At 69.2% G+C, this 23,504-nt stretch overlaps 10 protein-coding genes across 10 annotated transcripts; 5 read left to right on the forward strand and 5 right to left on the reverse strand.

Moving 5' to 3' along the window:
* Positions 1 to 101: 101 nt before the first annotated feature.
* MICPUN_62954 (predicted protein) lies at positions 102 to 2,048 on the forward strand (the record flags this gene model as incomplete). The annotated part of the gene is made up of 1 exon (XM_002509060.1): positions 102 to 2,048. One exon carries the CDS (start codon positions 102 to 104, stop codon positions 2,043 to 2,045), a length of 1,944 nt encoding a protein of 647 aa, XP_002509106.1. The 3' UTR covers positions 2,046 to 2,048.
* A 54-nt stretch (positions 2,049 to 2,102) lies between these two features.
* Positions 2,103 to 3,812, reverse strand: MICPUN_62953 (predicted protein; the record flags this gene model as incomplete). Its single annotated transcript, XM_002509311.1, has 1 exon — positions 2,103 to 3,812. The coding sequence occupies one exon, from the start codon at positions 3,810 to 3,812 to the stop codon at positions 2,103 to 2,105; it is 1,710 nt and encodes a 569-aa protein (XP_002509357.1).
* Positions 3,813 to 3,949: 137 nt separating this feature from the next.
* Positions 3,950 to 5,170, forward strand: MICPUN_62952 (D-isomer specific 2-hydroxyacid dehydrogenase). Its single transcript, XM_002509061.1, has one exon. The coding sequence runs from the start codon at positions 4,030 to 4,032 to the stop codon at positions 5,089 to 5,091; it is 1,062 nt and encodes a 353-aa protein (XP_002509107.1). The 5' UTR covers positions 3,950 to 4,029; the 3' UTR covers positions 5,092 to 5,170.
* Positions 5,167 to 5,664, reverse strand: MICPUN_113535 (hypothetical protein; the record flags this gene model as incomplete). Its single annotated transcript, XM_002509312.1, has 1 exon — positions 5,167 to 5,664. The coding sequence occupies one exon, from the start codon at positions 5,662 to 5,664 to the stop codon at positions 5,167 to 5,169; it is 498 nt and encodes a 165-aa protein (XP_002509358.1).
* A 183-nt stretch (positions 5,665 to 5,847) lies between these two features.
* On the forward strand, positions 5,848 to 6,711 carry MICPUN_62950 (predicted protein; the record flags this gene model as incomplete). The annotated part of the gene is made up of 1 exon (XM_002509062.1): positions 5,848 to 6,711. One exon carries the CDS (start codon positions 5,848 to 5,850, stop codon positions 6,709 to 6,711), a length of 864 nt encoding a protein of 287 aa, XP_002509108.1.
* An 82-nt stretch (positions 6,712 to 6,793) lies between these two features.
* On the reverse strand, positions 6,794 to 9,466 carry MICPUN_62949 (predicted protein; the record flags this gene model as incomplete). Its single annotated transcript, XM_002509313.1, has 1 exon — positions 6,794 to 9,466. The coding sequence occupies one exon, from the start codon at positions 9,464 to 9,466 to the stop codon at positions 6,794 to 6,796; it is 2,673 nt and encodes an 890-aa protein (XP_002509359.1).
* Positions 9,467 to 9,715: 249 nt separating this feature from the next.
* Positions 9,716 to 19,116, forward strand: MICPUN_62948 (predicted protein; the record flags this gene model as incomplete). Its single annotated transcript, XM_002509063.1, has 2 exons — positions 9,716 to 9,915; positions 10,073 to 19,116. 2 exons carry the CDS (start codon positions 9,716 to 9,718, stop codon positions 19,059 to 19,061), a joined length of 9,189 nt encoding a protein of 3,062 aa, XP_002509109.1. The 3' UTR covers positions 19,062 to 19,116.
* Positions 19,117 to 19,248: 132 nt separating this feature from the next.
* On the reverse strand, positions 19,249 to 20,790 carry MICPUN_62947 (predicted protein; the record flags this gene model as incomplete). The annotated part of the gene is made up of 1 exon (XM_002509314.1): positions 19,249 to 20,790. The coding sequence occupies one exon, from the start codon at positions 20,788 to 20,790 to the stop codon at positions 19,249 to 19,251; it is 1,542 nt and encodes a 513-aa protein (XP_002509360.1).
* Positions 20,791 to 20,956: 166 nt separating this feature from the next.
* MICPUN_98138 (predicted protein) lies at positions 20,957 to 21,517 on the forward strand (the record flags this gene model as incomplete). Its single annotated transcript, XM_002509064.1, has 1 exon — positions 20,957 to 21,517. One exon carries the CDS (start codon positions 20,957 to 20,959, stop codon positions 21,515 to 21,517), a length of 561 nt encoding a protein of 186 aa, XP_002509110.1.
* Positions 21,518 to 21,647: 130 nt separating this feature from the next.
* MICPUN_98137 (predicted protein) lies at positions 21,648 to 23,453 on the reverse strand (the record flags this gene model as incomplete). Its single annotated transcript, XM_002509315.1, has 3 exons — positions 21,648 to 22,286; positions 22,359 to 22,631; positions 22,719 to 23,453. 3 exons carry the CDS (start codon positions 23,451 to 23,453, stop codon positions 21,648 to 21,650), a joined length of 1,647 nt encoding a protein of 548 aa, XP_002509361.1.
* Positions 23,454 to 23,504: the final 51 nt, after the last annotated feature.

Raw genomic sequence — 23,504 nt, forward strand, 5'->3', positions numbered from 1 at the left:
GCAGCGGCGCCTCCTCTGGATAAGGACGGAGAGCCATCTTTCATGTCTAAAAATGGGCACCCCGCAGTTTTGACCATCGTCTCATCAGATCGCGACGAACGATGGAGGCCGCGGTGGAGGACGCGGCGGTTGACCCGCGCTTCGAGTCCTTCCTCGCGGACGCGACGGACCCGACGACTCCGGACGAGATCCAGGCGCAGATCCGCGCGGGCCTCGCGCGCCAGTACGCCAACCCTCCAGTCGCCCAGACCGAGCGATGTCTGCGACAAAATCTCACCCCCGAACGGTGCCGCGCTCTGGTGTACTGGCCGGACGAGGATGACGCGTCGCTGTACCCGGCGCTGCTCGCGGACCCGCCGCCGGGCGCGCCGGAGGACCACCCGCAGTTCAGGTGCCAGGTGACGTACCTGATGTCCCTGTACCTCTGCCACTCGAAGCGCTGGGCGTTCGCGAAGGGGTTCATCCTCGCGGGCGGACTCCGCGCGCTCGTCGGGATGTGCGCGCACCCGAACCTTCACCTGCGCGGCCAGGCGATGGAGACGCTCGGCGCCCTCACCCGCGAGGAGCTCTACCCGTGGCACGAGCCCCCCGTCGCGGGATCGTCCTCGGACGCGGCGCTGCACGCGCGGATGCTCGAGCTCGCGCGAACCCCACTCGTGCCCAACCTGGTGCTCAACTACGACGCCCCGTTTCCCGGAGCCTCGTCGCTCGCGCTGCGCACCCTGGCGTTCTTCGCCTCCTACCTCAGGCTCCGGCACTGTCCGAACAACGTCCTGCGTCTCAGCGACGACCTGCTCGCGACGCTGACGCGCTGGTCTACGCGCGATGACGAACACGTGTCCGACGACGAGCGCCAACTCGCCAAGACTCTTCTGGAAGACTTTGGAAAGTTCGCAGACGTCGCCGACGCGCCGACGCTCAACGGCCCGGACGCCGCGCGCGCCGCCGCGGAGTTGGCGCAGCGCCAGGGCGCGGACGTCCTCGACGTTGAGGTCGGCGTTTCGAACCCGGGAGCGGCGGGCGCGGACCCCGACGGCGCCGTCGTCGTCGCGGACAGAACCGTCGTGATGACGGGATCGAAGTCGACAAACGCAGCCGACTCGAGCTCCAACGCCCGCGACCGACTCGATCCGAACGACGCCGACACCGGCGACGCGCACCGGCGACGCGGCAACGACGCCTTCGCGCAAAAGCGATGGTCCGCCGCCATCGAGCACTACACCCGCGCCATCGACGCGCCGGTGAGTTACGCGCGACTCTTCGACGAGGCGCCGCGACGAGCCGCCTACCACGCCAATCGAGCGGCGGCGTACTTGGCTCGAGGGAACTCCCCCGGCGGCGGTTACGGGCAGTTCGACGCGTGCGGGCACCTCGAGAACCACGCGTGGACGGACGGCGACGACGGCGATGGCGCGGTGGCGACCGCGGCGGCGCTCAACGCGAAGGCGGCGCTGTTGGACTGCGACGCGGCGCTCGAGATGTCGCCCGGGCACGTCAAGGCGAAGTTCCGGAAGGCGCAGGCGCTGTGGCGGCTCGCGCGGGTCGGGGAGGCGAGGACGTGCGCGATGAGCGCGCTGCACGGCGCGCCGGACGAGGCGACGGAGGCGGAGGTGAGGGCGCTTCTCGAGAGCTTCGACGCGCCGTGGCGGCCGACTCCTTTCCCGGCGCGGGGCGGCGAGCGGCGAGAGCGCGGCGGGGAAAGGACGACGAAGGAACGAAACGGCGCCGGGGTTTCCACCGAGAAGGGGCGAACGGAAGGCGACGACGACGACGACGACGGCGTTGGGGCACCGGCGCCGGCGGGCGTCATGGGGGGCATGAGCGATCTTCTCGCGTCCCTGGGGGCTTCGAGCGACGACGGGTACCCGGATTTCGACGAACTCGCCAACTTCAAGTCGGCGGGCGCGGATGAGGTCTTCGCCGAGGTGGACCGATTCGCGGCTGAGATGAGGGCGAAGGGGTCTTCTCGCGAGACGCCCTCGGCGGCGTCCGGCATCGACGCGTTGGGCTCGGTGGACGGCGACGAACTCTACGGACTCGACTGATGAACGACTCGACACCTCTGAGTGTTGAACAAAAAAAAAAACATAACCATCCGACGCTCACCCGGGCTCCTCCTTCGTGTCCGGCGTCTTTCGCGCCATCACCACCGCGTCGCCCGTCTCCGGATCGATCTCCACGATACCCCCCGCGCTCACCCGCGTCGTCCCACCCACGAACGATCCGTCGTTACGGTCCAAACGCAGCGTGACGGGCCCGGACCCGTTGACGCTCAACCCTCCAACCGTCACCTCCGCGCCACCCCTTCGCAGCGCCGCCGGCGACGGCAGCTCGTCGTCCTCCACCGAACCCATCCGCACCTTCATCACCGTGTCCGCGGCGGTGCCGGGCATCAGCATGTATATCGCGTTCGTCGTCGCTCCGTTCCCCCGGCGCTCGGGATCCAGCGGGCCGTACACCTCGAGCACCACCGTCGCGGCGAATCCCGACGGCATCCCCCGCTGCTTCACCGCAAACGCGCTCCGCTCTTTTCGCCCGTCGTTACTGACGTACTCGCCGAGCGCGAGGGAGACGTACGCCCTGACGAGTTCCAGCGGCGGCGGCGGGCGTTTGGGCGGGGCGCCCTGGAGGGAGATTCCTGACGCCGCGAGCCCGTCCCAGTCAATCTCCAACTCCGCGGCTGTACAATCGTACGACTCGTCGAAAGGCGCGGGCGGAGAGCCGGCGGCGTTCGCATCCGCCGCCGCCTTGGCGCGTCTGATCACCGCGCGCCACAGGTCGCCCTCCCATCCCCGGTGGCGGCCGTCGTCGTTCGCGCTCCCGCACGGCACCCACACGGCACCCTCGACGGACGACGCGCCCTCGACGGACGACGCGCCCTCGACGCGCGCGGCGGCGTCGGCGAAGAGACCCGACGCCTGCGCGCCCCGCGTGGCCAGGACTTCGTCCGCGGTGCCGTCGTCTCCCGCGATCTCGTTTGCGAACGTGAGCGCGACGACGACGCGGCTGACGCACCGCGCGCCCAACGCGCGGACGATGAACGAGACGCTCTGCTCATCCTCCAGCCGAAGCCTCCGATCAGTCGCGACGTGCGCGTAGACGATGGCGTGGTAGTCGTCCACCTTGCCGCCGAGCTCGCGTAAAACCCCCGCCGGGGTCCTGCCCTCGACGTCGAAGAACCCCGGGGTGTCGAAGAGGCACACGTCGTGGGATTCGTCGTCGTGTTCGATGGTATTCTCGACGCGCTGCACCTGGGTGGTGCCGACGTCTAGGCGCCCGATGGCTGAGTTCGCGTTTGCAATGGCGTTGACGAGGGACGACTTACCGACGCCCGTCTTTCCGAGGACCAGGACGCGCAGCTCGTCGCGGGCGTCGAGCCACGCGCGCTCGTCGGCGGTGAGCGTCGAGAGGTCGACGGGGAAAGGGCCGGTGACGGTGGGTTCGCCCTCCTCGGCGGGAGATCGGACGGACGACGACGCGTCGGAGGTGTCCTCGAGCCCCGCGCGGGGGACGACGACGGGGACGACGGGGCGCGCGCGGCGGACGCGGGCGTGAGACGCGGGGCGATGCGGCGGGCGTGACGCGCGGGGCGCGATGACACTCCTCGACGCGATCGCGACGCGCGCCGGCGTTGCTGACATGTCCCTCGGCGGCTCCTGGAGTGGCACCCTCGATCGTACCTTCGATCGTATCCGATTGAGACGACTTGATGAGATTGTTAAAACCTCGGCGCTTCCGAACGAAGGAGTCAGTCGAGGGCTGCGCGAACGGATGACGTGCGCGAGCGCGTCCCGCCGCTTCTTCTTCGACATCGTCTCCGCCGCGCGCGCCGCCGCTCCGCTCGCCGCCGCCAGGGCGCACCGACGAGGCGCGACCGGGCGAAGCATCGCGACGACGTCCCCGGAATTCTTCGATTCGCACTCGCCCCGTCGCGGTGCCCACTTCCAACACCGCCACCGCTCGCCGCCGTCCTTTGCCGTCGCGGGTTCGAGTCCCTCGCGCGCCTCCCGCGGACTGAGCACCCGCGCCATGGCATCCGCGCCCCCCAACCCGCCGCACGGCGTCCCCACCACCCTCCTCGTGGTCACCAAGCCCGAGCTCCTCGCGTCCGCGCCGCTCGCGCGCATCACCTCGGGCACCGATCCGCGCTTCCCGACCGCGCGCTTCGACGTCAGGGTGGCGACGAAGCTCGAGGACTTCCCGCGGGAGATCACGCAAGCGCGCGATGGGTGCCCCGTCGCGCTGCTGTGGTGGTTCGGCGACCCAAACGTCATGGGCGGCGTGCTCCGGTCGCCGTGCGCGGAACGCGTGACGTGGATCCACTCGGGCAGCGCGGGGGTGGAGCACATCTTAAACACCCAGCCGGAGGTGCGCGCGCACCCGGCGCCGATGACCAACGCGCGAGGCGCGTTCAGCGCGAGCCTCGGCGAGTGGGCCATCTTCGCGTCGATGTGGTTCGCCAAGAAGGTGAACGCCATGCGCAAGTCGCAAGCCGCCGGCCGTTGGATGAGAGACACCGTGGGGATGCTCAAGGGAAAGACGATGTCCATCGTGGGGTACGGGGACATCGGGCGGGCGTGCGCGGAGCGGGCCAAGGCGTTTGGCATGCGCGTCGTGGCGCTGCGACGGGATCCAAACAAGTTCGCGCCGCAGGACGAACGCGTCGTCGACGAGATGCTCCCGCTGACGGAGCTGCGTCGCGCGATGGAGGAGGGCGATTTCGTCGTCCTCGCGCTGCCCCACACGCCTCAGACGGAGAAGATGATCAACGCGGGCGCGGTGGCATCGATGAAGCGAACGGGGGTGCTCATCAACGTCGGGCGCGGTGCCGTGGTGGACGAGGACGCGCTCGTGGACGCGCTTCGGGAGGGAAGGATCGGCGGCGCGGGCTTGGACGTCACCGCGGTGGAGCCCCTCCCAACCGGACACCCTTTTTACGCTCTCGACAACGTGCTCTTGAGCTTTCACTGCGCGGACCTCACGGACGATTACTACGAGCTCACTATGGAGACGTTCGTGGAGCACGCGCGCGCCTACGTCGGCGACGGCGGGCGCGGGTGGAACCTGGTCGACAAAACCGCGGGATACTGAGTCGCCGAGTACTTACGCGAGTGTCGGTTACCGAAACTGACTAATCAATTGATGAAGATGCACCAGTTGTTGGCGTCAGTGCCTGCCCTTGTCCACCACCTTTGTCGTCTCCCTGTCGACCCCGAACTTCTCCGCGAGGAGATCGGCGATCTCGTGCGAGAAGTCCCCCTGCACGTCGATCTCGTCCTTGCCCGTCGGTCCTTTGGTCACGGACGCTCCGCACGCGAACTTCTTCCCGAGCGTCTTGGCGCACTCGGCGATCTTCACCTCCGGGTAGTGCTCGAGGCCCGCGACGTTGGTGATGGTCTTCTTCTTGTTCCGCGTGGTTCGCGTGATGGTCACGCCCTTCGCCTTCTTCTCCTTCTTCTTCTTCCCGCCCTCCTTCTTCTCCTCGCCCTCCGCCGCGGGCGCGTCGCCCTCGGCGGCGGGCGCGTCCACCGGCGGCTCGTCACAGACGGAGGCGCCCTCCATTTCCTTCTCCAGCTTGACGCGCTTGCACCCCGCGTTCTCGCAGTACTCCGGCGGGCAACCGCACAGGGAGCAGTACTCCACCTCCACGGGCTCGAGCGGCATGGTTTCTCGCGTCGCGTCCGCGCCTCGACCGATCGTCGCGCGGTCCGGGTCTGATCACGCCCCAAACCCTGTTTCGATGAAGACAGGACTTTCATCAGCCGGGCGGGACTGACGAGCGCTCGAGGAACTTCGCCCCAACTTCGGTGCCGCGCCGTCGCGGCCAAACGGTCGACGCGCCTTCGGATGGCGGCGCACGAGGCCACCGCGCCGCGCGCGATCGTCGCTCGCTCGATCGCGCGCGCGACCGCGGGCAGGCGACCGCGCGCGGGTCCGAAGGGCGCGGTCGCCTCGCGGATACAGCCCGGTCCCGGTGGGCACCCTCGCAGCGATGGCGACGTCGCTCCCGAGACGTCGTCGTCGAGACGCGGTCGCAGGGACGCGCTGCTCGCGTCCTTCCTCGCGGTGACGCTCCGCGGCTCGAGCGCTCGCGCCACGGATGCCGCGTCCGCGTCCGCCGAGGACCGCGCCCCCGCGGCGTGCGGCTCGTGCGAGGGGGTCGTGGACGGGACGCTGGGCCGATGCGAGGGGTTCGGAAGGGACGACTGCAGGAGCTGCTTCGACGATCGACCGCCGTACTTCGTCGCGCCTTGGGAGTACGAGGGATCCGCGGCGGACGCGGCGAGGGCCATCGAGGACGCCGTCGTCGCCACCGGCGGGCGCGTGTTGGCATCGACAAACGAAGCGGGCGACGATGGCGGAAAGGGCGAACGCGATGGGTACGTCGTGGGGGTGTTTGGCGGGGACGACTCAATCGTGCTCGAATTTTACATAGACGAGTCCGCGGCGGCGTGCGTGGTTCGGGGCACGCGCCGCGCGCCAACGCGCCCGACCCTCACCGTCCCGCGGTTCGACTCCCCGCTCGATCGCCAGCTCGAGCTCGTCCGCGCCGAACTGCGATGGCTGGAGGTTCCCGTGCTGAGGAATCGGAAGATCAACGCGTTGGTCGGGATGGAGACGCCGTGGGACGACTTCGGACCGCCGCCGCCGCCGACGATGGAGGAGATGTACGGCGCGGACGCCAGGAGGCTCGACGATCCGCTGCAGTGAGTCGCTCGCGTCGCGTCGCGGGAGAACGGTGAACGATGTTGTCCGTAAGAAGGAACGACATGTCAGAAGGAAAAGAGAAACGTCACCGGAAGAGCCCGGCGAAGCACCCTTTCCTCCGGCGAGACCCGCCTTCGCCGCCTTTTTCCCCGTCGAGAGACAGCGTGACGGTCACCTCCGACAAGTCCCCGATGTCCAACGCGTCCTCCTCTCCCAACGCCGCCGCCTCCTCCTCCTCCGTCTCGAGCTCGAGGTACTCGTCCGCGCGATCGACCCTTCCGGCTCTGTTCCAGTGGTACGCCAGCTCGCTCGCGTCCTCGGGGCCCAGAGTTCGAGACCCAACGCGACGACCGCCCCGGATCGTTCCGATCCCTCCCCGAACCGGCCCGGAACCCACCCCGAGCGCGACCTCCCTCGCCGCCGCCACCGCGCCGTGCAGCGGCCGCCGCGCCGCGTCGGTGAGCGAGCTGTACGTCACCTTTCGCGTGAGCTCATCCGCGAACCTCACCGTCGCGCAACCGCCCCGATTCGCCCTGCCGTTTGGTCCCCCGGATACCTCCACGAGCACGCCGCGCTCGGTCAGTACCCTCACGCACGCGTCCACGCGGCGCCGTACGTGATGTCCGCGTTCGTTCGACATGTACGACGTCCGCTCGACTATGTCCGCGAGGAGTTCGACGTCGACGTCGCCGCCGATGACCGCCGCGGTTCTCGCCACCCGCCGCACATCCCCCGGCATCGCGTCCATCCGTCGCCTGAGCGTATCGAGCTCCGCCGCGAGGCTCCCGGTGCGTCTGAGCCGCCGGCTACCGGTGGTCAGGCGCGGGCTCGCCTCCGATGACGGGTCGCTCGCCGGGTCCCTCGCGCGGGGCTCGTGCGCGACCACGGCGCGACGCTTGCCCTTGATCCGCAGCGGCGACGCCGTCTCGAAAAAATCCACGTTCCCGCTCCCCCCCTCGCGGGTGCGCGTCTCCTCCTCGCACGCGTCTCGCGTCGCGTCGCACACCAGCACACCCGCGTTGCGCTCGTGGTGGCACAGCCTCGCCGCGACGTTCGCGACGTCCCCGTACACGGCCCACTCGCATCGATCGATCGATCCAACCAACCCGCAGAACGCGTCCCCCGTGCTCACGCCGCACGCGACCCGGAGGCCGACGCCGCGAAGTTCGCGCGCGATGTCCACGGCGGCGAGGGTGGCGTCCGAGGCGCACGTGTTGGAGGCGGCGCACGCGTCGGAGACGCCGCGAATGGATCGACCGACCCCATCGGCGCCGTACGGATCCGTCGAAGGCTCATCATTTATGCCGTTTCCCGAAGATTGGCGCTCGGAGGCGTCCGCTCCGAAGACTGCGACGAGCGCGGATCCCCTCTCGTCTACCAGCACCTGCCTCGACGCCCCCCGCGTCCGACTCAGCGCCCGTTGCATCGTTACGACCGCTCGTTGCAGCGACGGGAGCCCGAGACACGCCCCGGTGCGCTCGTCTACGTCGTTCAAGTCGACGCCCTCAAAGTGAACAAACGCCACGGAGCACCGACGAATCGAGCCGATCCACTGGCACTCGTCGAGCGATGGATCCGAGTGATGGATCCCTCCGCGGCCGTGAGTACCCGGATCAATAGAAGCCAAAGGAGCTCCTCCTCCTTCCGCGGGCGGCGGGACGTGCGACGCGCACGCAGCGGCCACGGCGGCGGTCCACTCGGCTCGTTCATTCGGCGCCCCGGGGGCGTGGCGAGCGGCGATGTCCTCGGGGGTCGGCGTCACCGTCGTCCTCCTCCTCCTCCTCGCGACGTCTCCTTCGTCGTCGTCCTCGTCATCCTCTTCCTCGTCATCGCATGGACCGAGTGTGACGAGTCGGTACCCGCGCTCGGTGTCAGCCGCGGCGAAGCGAACGTTCCGGCCAACCCGGGAGGAACTGCGAGGGCTTTTCGCCGAAAACGCCAAAAACGCCTCTTCGCTGACGAGCGTACCGCCCCCCGTCGCCGCGGGCATCACGCGCGCGATCTGCGCCAGGGGCTCGCCCGCGCACACAAACTCCCACTTACCCCCGACGCCGCCGACGTTGAACGCGCACAGCCTGCCGGCGCCGACGCAGACCTTCAGCTCGGTCTTCGTCGTCGTCCCCGTCATCCCCGGTTTTTGGGTTTGCGCGGGTTTTTGGTCGTCGCCCGCGGCGACGCGCGCGTGCACGGCGAGGGCGCATCGCGTGGCTCGAGCGACGCAGTCGCCGAGGGACTCGCGCTCCGTCGCGATCCAAGCGGCGAACAGGGCGTCCCCCGCGAACTTGAGCACGTCCCCTCCGCGTCGATGGATCTCTTCGATGACGGCGGCGAAGCACGCGGAGACGACGTTTCGAGCCTCCTCGCCGGTCAGCCCCGCGACGCTCATGTGGCAAATGAGATCGTCGCGCTCGGACCCGGGGGAGGACGACCCGGACGACCGGGGGGACCATGACCTTCGCGCGGGTTCGTCCCCAACGTCGACGTCGCCGTCGAAGGACCGATCGAACGACGACGACGACGAGCCGAACGAGCCGCGGAGCCGTTCCGGCCTCACGACGCTCCGCTCCCTTCGCAGCACCCCCAACATGGCGCGGGCGGTCATCGGCACGTACCCGCAGATGTCGACGGCAACCACGGCGGCGTCCGCGGTGAACGCGTGAGGGCGACCAGCCGAGGCGGGGTCGCGCGCGATGCGCTCGAAGAGCACGCGCGGAACGTGCGCCGCGTGCGGAGGGACGCTCGCATTGTCCGTCGCCATTGGCGGGCGCTCGCGCGTGCGACGGTTTTGGCACGTCCGAGAGGAGGCGTTTCATTTTTGGCAAAAGGTTGGATTTGGTTGAACCTTCGTTCTTGGTTTGAGGTCCGTTTGCCCGTTGGACCGTCATCCACGCTCGCCTCGGAAGTGGGCACCGCCGCGACGGACGTTGGGCTCGCGCCTCCGTCCACAGGCGCGCGCGCTAGCCGGCGACCGATTAGCGGATCGTCGCGCGCGTGCCGAGGTATCGCGATGGGCCGCGCGATGGGCCGCCGGGGCGCTTCGGCGCCGGCGACCGCGGCGTCGTTCGCGCCGCGGTGGTTCGTCCCGTGGGCGTGGGTCGTAGTGGCGCTCATGGCGCCGCTCGCGGTGGGAGGGGCGGACCCCGAGTTTACGCTGGCGTATCCACCGCCGCCGCCGCCCGGGCCGACCGCGCCGTCGTACGTGCCGCGGTGGGTGACCCGATCCATTCGAGCGATACCCCGCATCGTCCCCGACCGTGCGCGCCCGCATCGTCCCGCGCCCACCCCGTGCACTGCCCCGTCGGACGCCGACGAAAAGTGTTGCCGTTGTTGACCTCCATCCAATCCGACATCCCGTCCACCGCAGGCAACCTCCGCCTCCGCCGGAGCCGCCGCTCCCCGCGCCCCCACCGCTTCCCCCGGCGCCGCCGCCGCCCCCACCGAACCCGTCGCCGCCGCCGCACCCCTCACCGCCGCCGTCGCCGCCGCCGCCGCCGGAGCCGCCCACCTGGGGCGTCCCGTTCCCGACGCGAGACGCGAACGGCGATTTCTGCGTCATGGACTTTGGGGTTCAACCCGAGGGCACCGCCAACGCCAAGTACGGCAGCGTGCGACCGAACGAGTTTCCCACGGCGCAGTTTTTAGACGCCGCATCGTACGTCCCCGCGCGTACCCTCGCCAACGCGTCCATCGCTGCCATCGACGAGACGCAGACGGATCCCCGGGCCCGGCTCCTCGGCGGGTGCCCGAGCAAGCGAGTCGCGTGCGTGTCGTCGGGGTACGGCGGCAGTTACACGTGGCGCGACACGATGACGACGGACCAGAACATCATCCAGGAGGACCAGCTGCCGGACGTCGAGGTGCTCGCGGCGGTGTTCCCGGCGCAGCCGGAGAGTTCGAGCGGCCCGAGGTCGTGGGGGGGCGACGGGTGGGGGGAGTATCACCTCGAGACGGAGCTCTCGCAGGGCATGCTGCTCTTCGACACGGACGTGTATCGCCTGTCGTTTAAGGACGGGCTGGTGTACCTCGCGGCTGGTACGACGTGTCAGCCCGAGCGACGCGCCCGGCTGGCGTGCCCGGACAAGTACTGGCTCAACGGGACGATGGTGCCCAACTGGGAGGAGGTGCAGCGGACCAACTTTTCGCTCGTGTTCGACGGGGTACCGCCTGGGGTCGTGATAGGCGCCTACCCGCCCGGTCGGTGGGCGCACGTCAGGGTGACGATATCGCTGCAAACGCCGACGCCGGAGACGGGAGTGATCGGGAAGATGTTCGACGTTCGCGCCGAGGTTCACTTCCAGGGTTCACTTCCGGTGGTGGGGTCGACGGTGGCGTACGCTCGACTGACGGACAGGCTCGGACCGGTGCGACTGACCCACCGCGGGGACACGCGGCCGGGGTTCCCTCCTCCGCCCGCGCCGCCGTTCGCGCCGGGGTACATACACCCGCCGACGCCGCCGTCGCCGCCGACGCCGCCGTCGCCACCGCCGCCGCCGACGCCGCCGACGCCGATGCCCCCGTATCCGCCTCCGGGGAGCGCGGGGGGCGCGGACGTCGCGAGGCCGCCGCCGTCGCCGCCGCCGAGCCAACCGTCGCCGCCTCCCGCGCCTCCCGCGCCGCCGTCGCCGCCGTCGCCACCGTCGCCGCCGCCTCCCGCGTGGGAGACGTTCAAGTACCACCCGCCCGCGTGCATCGACTCCATCTACCTGTCGTTTGTTCGGAAGGCTTTCATCACGAAAAAAGTGGACGGAAACTCCACCACGGAGCTGGTGTTTCAGAGAGTGCAGCTCAGCTCTCAGAGGTTCGAGGGCGCCGTGGCCGTCACCGACGCGTCTTTCGAGCTCGGGTACGTGTCCGTGGAGCAGACGAAACGCGTGAGCGCGACGGTTCCTCCGCAAAAGTGCTATAACCCCTACGTCACCCACACGTGGGAAGTGCTGGAGGCGCCGAGAGCCGTTTCGCCGGTTGGATACAGATCCAACCCGTGGGAGCAGGCGTCGGCGGACGAGGAGACGACGGGGGCGGCGGCGGCGACGACGACACGGACGGGGACGGGCGGCGCGCAGCTCGCGCTTCCCCCTCCCCCTCCCGCGCCGCCGTCCCCCGACGAGTCCCTCGCCTCCGACTGGCGAAGGTTCTACGCCAAAAACCAACCGGTGGGTCACGCGTCCAAACTCAGCGTCATCCCGGACGGCCCGGGAAGGTACGTGTTCAGGGTCACCAGCACCGGGAGCTGCGCCGGACAAGCGTCGGCCGGGACGGTGACGATGCACGTGGACTGCAACCTCCCGCCCGCGCCGGAAGCGGCGGTGACGCAGGCGGCGGATGTCGTCGTCGACCTCGAACTGTCACCTCGGTACGCCGCGCCTCCCCCGGCGCCGCCGCCGTTGCCCCCGCCACCGCCGGAGAATCCCCCGCCGCCCCCGCCGCTCGTCGCCGGAGGTACGCCGGGAGGGACGCCGGGCGGATCCACCGGCGGAGCGGGGCCGGCGCCGCCCGCGCCGGTCACCGTGTACGCCGCGATAAATCCGTACCCTCCCACCAAACCCCTCGCGTCTACGCCCAGGTGTTTCGCAAAGGTCTCGCTCGACGGGGCGGTGTCGAGGGACCCGAACGAGGGCAGGGCGTTCATCGACGGCGGTACGGGCGGGGACACGTTCACGTACGTCTGGACGCTCGAGAGCACGCCGGGGGCGTCCTTACTGGCGCGTGGCACCTACGGAGACCCGCACGGCAGCTTCACGCAAAAAGACACCGTCGCGACGTTGAGGCCCGATCGAGAGGGGACGTACGTCGCGGCGCTGACCGTCTACGACGGATGCGCGGATCCGGTGAAGAAGACGTTCGAGGTACGCGTCGCGTGGGACGGGACGTGCATCGAGCGCGCGGTGGCGACGCGGACGGGGTTCATCGTCCCGCTGGCGATCCCGCTGGCGTTGGCGCTTATCGTCTTTAGTGCCAAGTTGCCGCCGCTGCGGTGGACGCACCCTCGGCAGATTGCGCTGGACGCGCGCGCGGCGGCGGCGGCGCGGCGGAACGCCGAGGAGAAGGCGAAGATAATCGCCGAGGCTGTCGTGGACGGGCCGACGCTGCGGGAACGGAACGATTGGCTGGACGGTGAGCGAAGGCGGCGGAGAAAGATCCTTCGAGCGACGTGTTACGACGTCTTGCTTCGAGGCGTTCCTCGCCGAGAGGCTCGTCGTTTGGCGGCGCAAGCGCAGCCGCCGACGCCGACCAAACGACCGGCGGGTATCGGACCACCCGCACGCACCTCCAAATCGAGCACCGGGCGTACGTCTCAGATGACGCGGGGAAAGACCATATCCGTCACGGACGACGGCGTACCGTCCGCCGGCCCGGTCACCGAGGCTTTCGACTTTTCGTCTCTATCGCCGCCGAAGTTGTTCGGTAAGGAGCGGGTGCAGCGAGGTGGCACGCAGCAGCAGCAGCAGCAGCAGCAGCAGCAGCAGCAACAACAACAACAACAGCCGCATAAACGTTTGACCGAGAGGGAGAGGCGCGCGCAGATGCTCAACCGCGTCGTCGCTTCTCCGATTGAGCGGGTCGCCGCCGCGTTTACCCTCGCGGGCGATTACGCTCGGGAGGCTTACGACGCGGCGACGCGCCGGCCGCGGTACGTCTTCTTCCGGTTCAGGTCTCAGCTCGTGACGGGTTGGATGTACCTCTTCCACGTGCCGGGAGGGTGGCAGGGCGTGCTGCTCAGGGCGCATCTGGTGCTGGAGATGCCCGCGCTGGTTTCTCCCTTTATCCGACCCGGTTCGCCGCCTTTCGCCAGGGACGGGGACCCTTCGACGGAGGGTTTGATCGACGCGGTCGCGCCGGCCGTGTTTCTCGGCGCGAACATGACCACGGAGGACACCTATTTCGCGCTCGCCGTCTTCACCTTGCTGGCGTTCGCGTCCATCGCGGGTCCGAGCCTCGGGTGGGCGTTGACGAAGCTCGGCGAGCGCTCGTGGGTGGCGGTTTTTGAGATTGCCAAAATCGTCGAATCCGGGGGCTTGGTCCTGCGGGAGAGGGACAAGCGGGACCCGACGCGCCGAGCCGAGAAGGAGGCTTCGATCGAGAAGCGAAGGAAGGACAGGTTCAGGCAGGCGGGTGCGGCCATCCCGGAGGAGATGTGGCGCCGCGCGAGTTACGCGGATGTGCTCGACGCGTTGGACGATCATTTCGAGATACCCGCGGTTCAACGAATGCTCCTCGACGACGAGGACGAGGACGACCGCATGATTAAATGGACGCGCCGGGGGTTGCGACGCAGACGCGCCGCGCGGTGGCTGACGTGGTCGGGACGGGTCTGTTCCCTCTGCGGGACCCTCGCCGTCGCGGTGTTTGCCACGCTGGGTTTTCTCCCGGCGACGCACGCGGGACTCAGCACGCTGATCCCCTCGGCCAACGATCACGCTCGACCGTGGGTCTACTTCAGCAAGGACCCGAACGTTTTCTACGGCTCCCCCGAGCACGTGCAGCTCGTGGGACTCGGGTGGTTCGTGGTCACCACCTGCTTCGTGTGCGCGCTGTACCGGGCGCGGGTCACCGCGGAAAACGTGGTGTCCTTGAGGCCCCAACCCGCGTTCGAGATATTCGCCGCCTGCGCCAAACTGGCCACGGCGTTCGTCAGCGTGTCGTGGGAGGCTCAACTCGGCCGAGAGGCTGTGGCGGCGGCGCGCGATGCGGTGATTCGCACAGCGTGGATGCACGACGGCGCGTTGACGCTCATAGCGACGTCGCTGTTGGTGACGCACATGACGACGCAGTCGCTTCGCGGCGACGCCGCCGGTTGGAACCAATGGCGCGCGGCGTCTTTCGGCGCGGCGGCGTGGGTCGGGACGCTGTGCATCGCCGCGAAGATGTTCGGGCACGACCCGGCGTACCTGCCCTTCTTGAACGAACCGTCCGTGCCGGGGGGCGGCGCGCCTACGTCGGCGAACGCCGAAGACGCGTCGTCGGAGAACCTTTGGCGGATGGTTCTCTCCGTGACGATATTCCCGGCGATGCTCCTCTTCGCCGTTCTTAACCGGATACTGTACCGGCACGTGTCGCTGGCGGATGAGGTGGCGAGGCCTCCGAACCCTCTCCTGGACGACGAGGGGCACACGGACGCTGGGCCGATCGCGGCGGCGAAAAAGGCGAGGATGGCGGACAGGAAACGCGTCGCCGTCGACGACGGCGCCTGGAAGACATCCGGAGATGACCGGAAACAACCCGGACGCGGCGGGTACCACCTCGGCTCTTCAGAGGCGGACGACGATTTTAACGACGTCGAGACGGGTCGGGCGCGGAACACCGCCGCGGGTTTAGGGAGTGACGAGAGGAACGTCGGTCGGGGGGTGCGGACCGCGGCGGGCCGGCGAGTCCGCCGGCTCCCTCCCCCGACGGCGGCTTCGGACTCCTTTGGGCTCTCTGGACTCCTCTCCGCGACGCTCTCCGCGGTCGGCGCGGTCGCGTCCGTGCTTCGACGCGCGCACGCGGCATCGCTCGCGCTCGTCCTCGGCACCCCCGCGGAGCGCGGCGCCGCGGCGAGGTCCAAGGCGATCGCGTTCGCCCGATCCCGCCACCGCCGCGACCGCGTCGTCGCGTGGCTCTGCGAATTTCGTAACCTCAACGCGTTCGACAAATCGTTGGCGGGGCGCGTCGAGGAGGCGAGGAGCGCGGACGCGTCGCACGCCATCAGAGCCACCGAGGAACTCCTCGCGCTCGCGTACGTCCTGCTCGCCGACGCGGACGTTTGGGTCCGTCTCGGCGGCGAACCGATGGCTTCGGCGGCGCTGACGTCGCTCGCCACCGCAGCGGGCGCCGCGTGTCGACACGACCCTCGGTTGGCGTGGCGCGCCCTGCCGCTCTTCGCCAGGGCGCTTCGGTCGCCGCACCCGGAATTACGCGGCGGCGCGGCGCAGGCGCTGTGCGACGATACCTTCGCGTCGGCGGCGTCGGCGTTGCTCTTTCACCGGCACGACGTGGGTTTGCGAAAGCCGCGGGCGTGGGATCTCAGGCGGTTCATCGACGTCACGTTCGAGGACCCGACTTTACTCGCGGCGCAGCACCTGCCGGGCACCGGTCTGACCCGTTACCGGCAGCTCGACATGGCGTACAGGGCCGAGTGCGTGGTGCCGTGGAGGGTGGTGGTGAGGGCCAAGGCGAGGGCGCTGGTGGAGATGGAGGGCGCGTCCGTCGGGAGCGGCGAGAGGGACAAAGAGGAGGAGGGAGACTCAAGAAACGACTCAAGAGACGGGGCGCTCGCGCTGCACCTCGCGCTGCGATCGATGGATCCGACGGGCGAGACTCTCGGGTCCACGCCGCTCGCGGCGGTTGGTAAGAGGATAGTCACGTCGGAAACCGTCTCGGCGACGGCTATTCGCACGCAGGTGCGCCGCGCCAAGGCTGCGAGAGCCGTCACCAGAAGCGGCGAAGAAAAAAGCGAAAGGCGCGTGAACGCCCGGGACGACAGCGACGACGACGTGGAAGACGACGACATCGAGCGGATGAACGAGGACCAGCTCTCCAACTTTAACCCGCTGGTGCTGATGCGACGCGCGCACGAGGAGGACGAGGCGACGCACCTTCGGACGCCGCTCGAGTCGAAGCTCGCGTCCATTCGAAGGTTTAAACCGGCGGCGCCCATCACCGGTACCGAGGACCCGAACGGGCGCAACCTCTGGCACAGGGCGTGCCTGTACTTGGGCGCGTCCGCGGCGATGCGAAGGAAACGCAGGACGCACGACGCCGAACGGATCCGACGCGCGAGGGAAGTGTTGGACCTTCTCCTCGACGCCGCGTTGGGGGGACGGGGAGACCAGCTGGGATCGGCCCGAATAGCCGGCGACGGAAGGAGGGGCGCCAAACGCTCGGCGTTTTCGCTCGGGGACGCGTGCGAGGTACCCGCGGGCGGCGGCGACGGCGGCGGACAAGGGGACGATTCGGGCGGACGGGGCGGGGGAGACGAGACGCGACCGGCGGAGCTGCCCGCGCACGGCGCCGCCGCGGCTATCCACGCCGTTTCAAAATTTGTCGTCAGGTCGGGCGGCGGCCCCGCGCTGATTCGCAGCGAGCGACGCCTCGCCGCGGCGCTGCGCGCGAGCGGCGGGCACGATCGCCCGGCGCAGGTGGTCTCCCGCGCGGGCGGGATGCTGCACGCCCTCGTGCAGCGGCGGCGCCTGCGCGGGAAGCTCCTTCGGCGGCTCGGTCGCGTGTGCTCGCGCCTCGCAGAGGAAAACGCACAGCCTGTTAACGTCTCTGTCGGGGAAAAGCCGGACACGGAAGTTTTGGCGATGCGCGCGCTGGACCTGATGGACCGCGCCGCGCGCGCGTGCATGAACGACCGCGGCGACGCGTCAGAGGCGGCCGTGACCACCGCGCACGCCTGGCACGTCGCGGGAAACCGCGCAGCCGTCGACGGCGATTCCAGAAACGACGCCAACCTTTTCGAACTTCCGTTGAAGCTCAAGGCGCGAGCCGCTTGCGACGCGGCGCGCGCGGCGGATCGCGGGTCCATCGTCATCGCCGCGCGAGGCGCGCTCGCGCTGCTCCTCGACTTGACCCCGGCCGTCCGCGTCGCCGCGGCGGCGGCGCTCGGCAAGCTCGGCGCGTTGTTGGTCGCGGGGGAGGCGACGGCGGCGGCGGAGAAAATCGCGGAAATCGTCGGCGACGAGGACGAAGACGACGGATGCGGCCGGGTGCCCGCCGTGCGTTGGAACAGGGAGCCCGACGACTGGGAGACCGGCCGCGGGCCGGGCGAGGACGACATGGAGGCGGAGGAGGAATACCGGGGTTCCGATGGTGGGAAAACGCTCGCAAAATCCGGCGAGGAGGGGAAGGAGGAGGAGGATGAGGAAGGGAGCGACGACGAGGACGACGACGCCTCGCACGAGGTGAGCGCGTTAGACGCCGTGGAAAACCTCGACGGCGGCGTGCGATTGGCGTCCAGGGTGGTCAAATCGAGCTCCAAGAGTCGCCCGTTCGATTCCTCGTGGGTGTGCACGGCGCTGGCGAGATCCGCGGCGAGGGACGATTCCCAGCACTCGAAAGAAGCCGCCGTGGCCGCCAGAGACGCCATCTTGGAATCGAAAGCGTGCGCAAAGTTCGCGTGCGAGCGGTACAAATACGGCGGCGTCGTCGGCGCCCACGTCGCGGTGTGGGCGGCCCTGAACCCCGACCAGGAGACACCGAAGATGGTGGACGAGATCCACGCGGCCAAGACTGAAGCCATCCTTCGACGCGTCAAGCGCGAAATCAAGGACAGGAGGGCCATCATGCGAATCGAGGGCGACGCCAAGCTCCCCGACATCGACGAGGAGGCTGCCGCTCGGCTCGTCGAGGTGTGCACCAACGCCGTGAGGGAGGCGTTGAGCGCGCATCAACTCACGCACACCTCGGCGAGAATGGCGGGCGCGCCGGAGGGCGCGGCAAGACGCGAGAGGGTCGTCGCCAGGCAACGAGCCGCGTTGGAGGCGCAGGCGGTTGTCCTGCGAGAGGCTGGGATGTCGCTCGACGATCCAAACGCGCTGGATCTCGCCAGGTCGCTCGGCATCGTCGTCCCGGAGGAGTTCGACGAGAGGGTGGTGGGACACACTTCGGGGAACACGTTTGATCCGGCGCCCAAGCCGCCCGGTTGGACGCAGGACGAAAACGCCCCCTCCTCGCGCGGCGGCGTTCCCTCGGGCAAGATTTCCGCCGAGGACATGCACCGCGCCCGCGGCCCGGACAAGGAGACGCTCGCCTCGATCAAGAACATGCTCCGCCACTCCGTGGCGAGGCAGCACGAGAAGCACGAGACGAGGTCCCGCGCCCGGGTGGCGAACGTGTGGAGGGACGCGAGGCTCCAACGCGAGAAGAAGCTCCTCCGGAGAGGCGAGGAGCTTCCAAAGTATCCCGGATACGAACCAGTCCCGGCGGAGAACATCCCGAGGACGTCGGACCCGACACACCGACCGGTCGACGTCTACCACGGCCTCCGCGATCCGACCAACCCCCGCGCCGTCGCGGACGACGACCCGATGCACGATCGAAAGGTGGCGCCCCCCGGCGGCGACATCGAGCTCAGCCGACCGTTCGCGTCCCGGCCGAAACTGATGAGACCCTCCGCTAGGGACGCGTTCAGGCGGGACCCCTTACCCGGGCCGTCCACGCGGGGGATCCGAGCGCGGGAGGAGGTGAGGGACGCGGAGCGCGCGGCGCGCGGCGAGCGGCGGCTGGAGACGAGCAGGAGGTACTTTGGCACGGAGAGTTTCCGCCGGCCGGAGACTCTGACTCGGAGGGACGCGACCGGACCAGCGGCGACCGACTCGGGATCCGACGCGATGGGCGGGGGAACAAACGGGGGCGGATCGGACGCGTCATGAAAGTGGCGACGTCCGTCGTCGAAGGCTTGTTAATGGCGAACGTAACAATAGTAGCATTCGTGGCTATCGTCGTCTATCGTCGTTCACGCACACTCCCGTCGCGCGCAATACCGTAATCGTAATCAATTCGTAGGGCTCGTCGATCCCGTCGATGGATTCAATCCCGTCTCATCATCGATTGATTCTCTCACGCCGCCAGCAGCAGCGCGTGCGCCGCGACCGCGGCGACGCACCCGAACGCGAAACGCGCTCGACCCCCCGCGGGGCTCACCACCGGCCCCTTGATGAGCACACCCGGCGGCGGCGCCGCGGCGGCGGCTTGCTCGTACTCCCGAGTCGCCGCCTCCGCCTCTTTCGCGTCCACCGCAAAGTCCTCGACGGCGGACGCGTCCACGCCCGGGATTGTCTTCAACTCCTGAACGGGGTCCACCTCTTGCACGTACTCGACGGCGACGCCCGACTGCGTCAACGACGCGACGGCATCGTCGAGTTTCGCGACGTCGATCGTCGTGGAGTCGAAGAAGACGTCGACGTCGTACGCGGCGGACGTCGTTTGCGCGAGGTTGCGTCGAAGGTTGCGAGACCCTCGGAGAGAGAGGAGGAGCCGCCGTCGAGTGTTCGCGGCGGGGGGCGCGACCGAGGCGACGCACGCGCCGCTGTCGGGGGATAGGCCCGCCGTGGAGAACCACGTGGCGCACGCGTCGTCTGGGGTGGTCGCGGTGAGGGTGGCGGTCATCTTGCGCACGGGCGCTCCGGAGATGGCGGCGTCGGCGAGGAGCTTGGCCTTCTCCTTGAGTTTTTCATCCGGGATGGACTGGAGCACGGTGTCGCGGGTGGCGGTGGCCTTGGCCTTCTTCTCATCGGCGGCGGCCTTCTTCTCCTCGACCTGCTCGGGCGTGGGTGGGGGGGTGTCGGCCGCGGGGGGCGGCGGTGAAGGGCTCGGCGGAGGAGGTGAAGGGCTCGGCGGAGGAGGTGAAGGGCTCGGCGGAGGAGGTGAAGGGCTCGGTGGCGGCGGTGAAGGGCTCGGCGGCGGCGGTGAAGGGCTCGGCGGCGGGGGGCTCGGTGACGGCGTGGGCGTCGGCGTCGGCGTGGGAGCCGCGGATGGAGCGGCGGCGGGCGCGGCGGCGGGAGCGAGCGCGCCCGTGGGGCTCGAGCTCGGGCCGGGAGCCGAAAGGGGCGAAAAGGGTGGAGTTCCCTCGTCGTCGTAGGGTTCGGGGTAGTCGTTCGGGTCGAAGTCGACGTCGATCAGGATGCGGCGGTCGTCGGCGATGCCGAAGGGACCCTCGTCCTCCCCGAGCGCGAGCGCGGAGACGCGCGGCGCGAGCGCGGTCAGGGCGAGGAGGAGGAACGCGTAAAAGCCCGAGGCGACAAGTCGCCTCGTTCTCGGCTGGGCTCGCGCGCCGTTTCGGGCGCGCGGCGGGTCTCGCGCGCCCGGCGAGGGCGGCATGACGACGGTCGAGTGCGTCGCGGAGTCGCTCGAAGCGGCGCGGGGCGCGCGCGCGTGGCGTGAAGTGATCTCCGCGCGGGGCGAGACGAGCGACTTCGAAAGGACCTCACAGCTGTGCTTTCGCGGTCCGTTTCGCGGTTCAAATTTTCGGCAGAAACCGTCACGTCCCGTCACTGTCAGTTTTCTGGGAACGCACAACCCCGACCCCGGGTCGTCATAGCTCGTATCGCCGTGCGCCATGAGCACCATCTGGCGTCCAGACTTGTTGAACATGGACCCCATCGTCGTCGAGGAAGAGCCCGACGACGACCACCACCACAACCCCGCTGTCAACGTCGAACCTCCCGCGGACGACCCCGAGGAAGACGATGAGTCGGAGGATCTCGCAGGGAAGATGTCGACGATTTGGCGACCTAACCTCGGCCGGCTGTACGCCAGCGTCGCCGAGATGGAGGTATCGGAGAGCGAAGAGGAGGAGGAGGAGGCGACGAAGAAGGGCACGAAGAGGAAGAGAGCCCCTCCCACGAAGGGGCCATGCGAGCACGGGGTAAAGAGGAGGTCGAGTTGCAAGGTGTGCAGCGCTTGTCCGCACGGGAAGAGGCGCAGAGATTGCAAGGAGTGCGGCGGGTCTGGAATCTGCGTGCACGGTCGCCGGCGCTTTCGGTGCAAGGAGTGCGGCGGGTCTGGAATCTGCGTGCACGCTCGTCACCGCTCTTCGTGCAAGGAGTGCGGTGGGGGTGCAATCTGCGAGCACGGTCGCCGGCGCTCTCGCTGCAAGGAGTGCGGTGGGGGTGCAATCTGCGAGCACGGTCGTCAGCGCTCTCAATGCAAGGAGTGCGGCGGGTCTCAAATCTGCGAGCACGGTCGTATGCGCTCTTACTGCAAGGAGTGCGGCGGGTCTCAAATCTGCGAGCACGATCGTATTCGCTCTCAATGCAAGGAGTGCGGCGGGGGCTCAATCTGCGTGCACGGTCGTCGGCGCTCCACGTGCAAGGAGTGCAAGAAATAGTCCGAGATGGTGCTCAACATTGCCTACGTATTACTCGTCAGCTCGCGACGCCCTCGGCGGTGGTACTCGCCTCTCACCTCCGCCGCGCGCCCCCTCACCGTCTCCACGGCGCCTTCCCCATCGACTCCGCTCACGCGATGGCGATGGCGACGCCCCTGATCCACGCCGCCGCCGCCGTCGCCCCCGGATCCGGCACGCTCTTCATCACCTCCACCGGCACGTACGAACTTCGCCCGGCGGACGCCACCATCTCCTTGGTGGCCGCCGCGCCCTTCTCCGCGGCGTCCGCCGCCACGGACGCCGCCCACGCGCCGCCCGCGCTCTGCGTGATCGCCTTCGACGCAGCCTCCGCCGCTGGGAGTAAGGCGTCGAGCACGGTCCTGTCGCCCTCGCTCGCGCCGCCGTACCGCGACATGGACGCGATTCCAGCCTTGAAACCGGCGAGCCACGTGGCGGGTGACGTGGCGGGCGCGCCCTTCATCGCGGCGGCCGCGGCGGAGAAGAAGATGTCGTACAGCGCCCCGGAGGTTCCGCCCATGCTCCTTCGAACCGTCATGCCGATGGCGAGCGCCAGCTCGGACGGCTCGTCCAGGGGCATGTAGACGACATCCTCCTCGAGCGCGCGCGCGCCCCTCGCGTGCGTCGTGCCGCAGTCACCGTCGCCAACCTTGGCGTCCGCGTCGGTGAGCTCGTCCTCCGCCATCTTCAGCATCTCCGCGGCGCCCAAGATGGCCTTCTTCGCGAGCGCCCCGCATTCCGTTTTCGGCGGCTCGGGTTTATCGCCCCTGGCCTTCGCCGCCGCCACCGGGTCTTCCTCCTCCCCGAGCGGGCTCGCGGGCACCGGGACGGGGACGGAGACGGTCCGCGCGACGACCGGCCAGGCCGGGGCGCCGGTCGGGGCGTCGATCCTCGCGAGCCTCGCGCTGTCCACCTGGCACAGCGTGATGGAAAAACCCGTCATATCAAGCGCCGTCATGAAAGAGCCGGTGTACACGCGGACGGGGTTGAGATCGTGCGAAGACAGCCACTCCCTGGCGCACCTCGCGGCGACGTGCAGCTCCATCGCCGGCGTCGACCCGAGCGAGTTGACCATGACGCACACCTTCGTCTTTTCCTCCCCGTCGAGCGATTTGCGCCGGGAGCCGCCCGAGTCGCCGAATTCGCGTTCGAGGCATCTCATGTACCCGCGCTCCTCGTCGACGATCGTCTCGAGCATCTTGGCCACGACGCTGGCGACGGGCGCGGCCGGGGCGGTGAACGCGCCGGGCTCGCCGTGGATCCCCAGGCCCATCTCCAGCTCCCCGGGCGGGATCGCCCTGGCGGGATCGTCGGCGCCCGGTAATTTGTGAGCCGCCGACGCGACCCCCATGGTCCCCACCGCGGACGCCGCGGCGCGCGCCTCCTCGGCGACGAGGTCGAGGGCGTCGCCCGCGGCCGCGGCAGCGCCCGCGCACTTGTGCACGAAGAGGGTGCCCGCGAGGCCGCGGCGTCCGGCGACGCCGAGGGGCGGCGGGAGCGCGCAATCGTCGGCGACGACGACCATCTCGACGTTGAGTCCTTCGAGCTTTGCGCGTTCGGCGGCGAGGCCGAAGTTGAGCCTGTCGCCGGTGTAGTTCTTGACGATGAGGAGGCATCCGGGCGGGCCGGTGACGTGGCGGATGGCGGCGAGCACCGCGGCGACGGAGGGGGACGCGAACACGTCGCCGCACACCGCCGCGTCGAGCATCCCGTCCCCGACGAATCCGGCGTGCGCGGGCTCGTGGCCCGATCCCCCTCCAGAGACGAGCGCCACCTTGTTCTTGTCGACGTGGGATCGCACGACCACCTTGACGTCGGGGAAGCCGTCGAGGAGCTTAACCCCGGGGTGCGACTGGACGAAGCCCTCCAGCATCTCGGTGACCGCCGAGCCCGGGTCGTTGAGGAACTTGTGGCCCATTGTTAGTAAATGTGAATGGGTTGCCGAGAGCGGGGGATGGAACGCTACGCT

The sequence above is a fragment of the Micromonas commoda genome, chromosome 12, assembly GCF_000090985.2.
Source record: "Micromonas commoda chromosome 12, complete sequence".
Lineage (NCBI taxonomy): Eukaryota > Viridiplantae > Chlorophyta > Mamiellophyceae > Mamiellales > Mamiellaceae > Micromonas > Micromonas commoda.

Excerpts from the sequence above, each read along its gene's own strand:
- MICPUN_62952 (XM_002509061.1), top strand. The coding sequence starts at position 4,030 with ATGGCATCCGCGCCCCCCAACCCGCCGCACGGCGTCCCCACCACCCTC.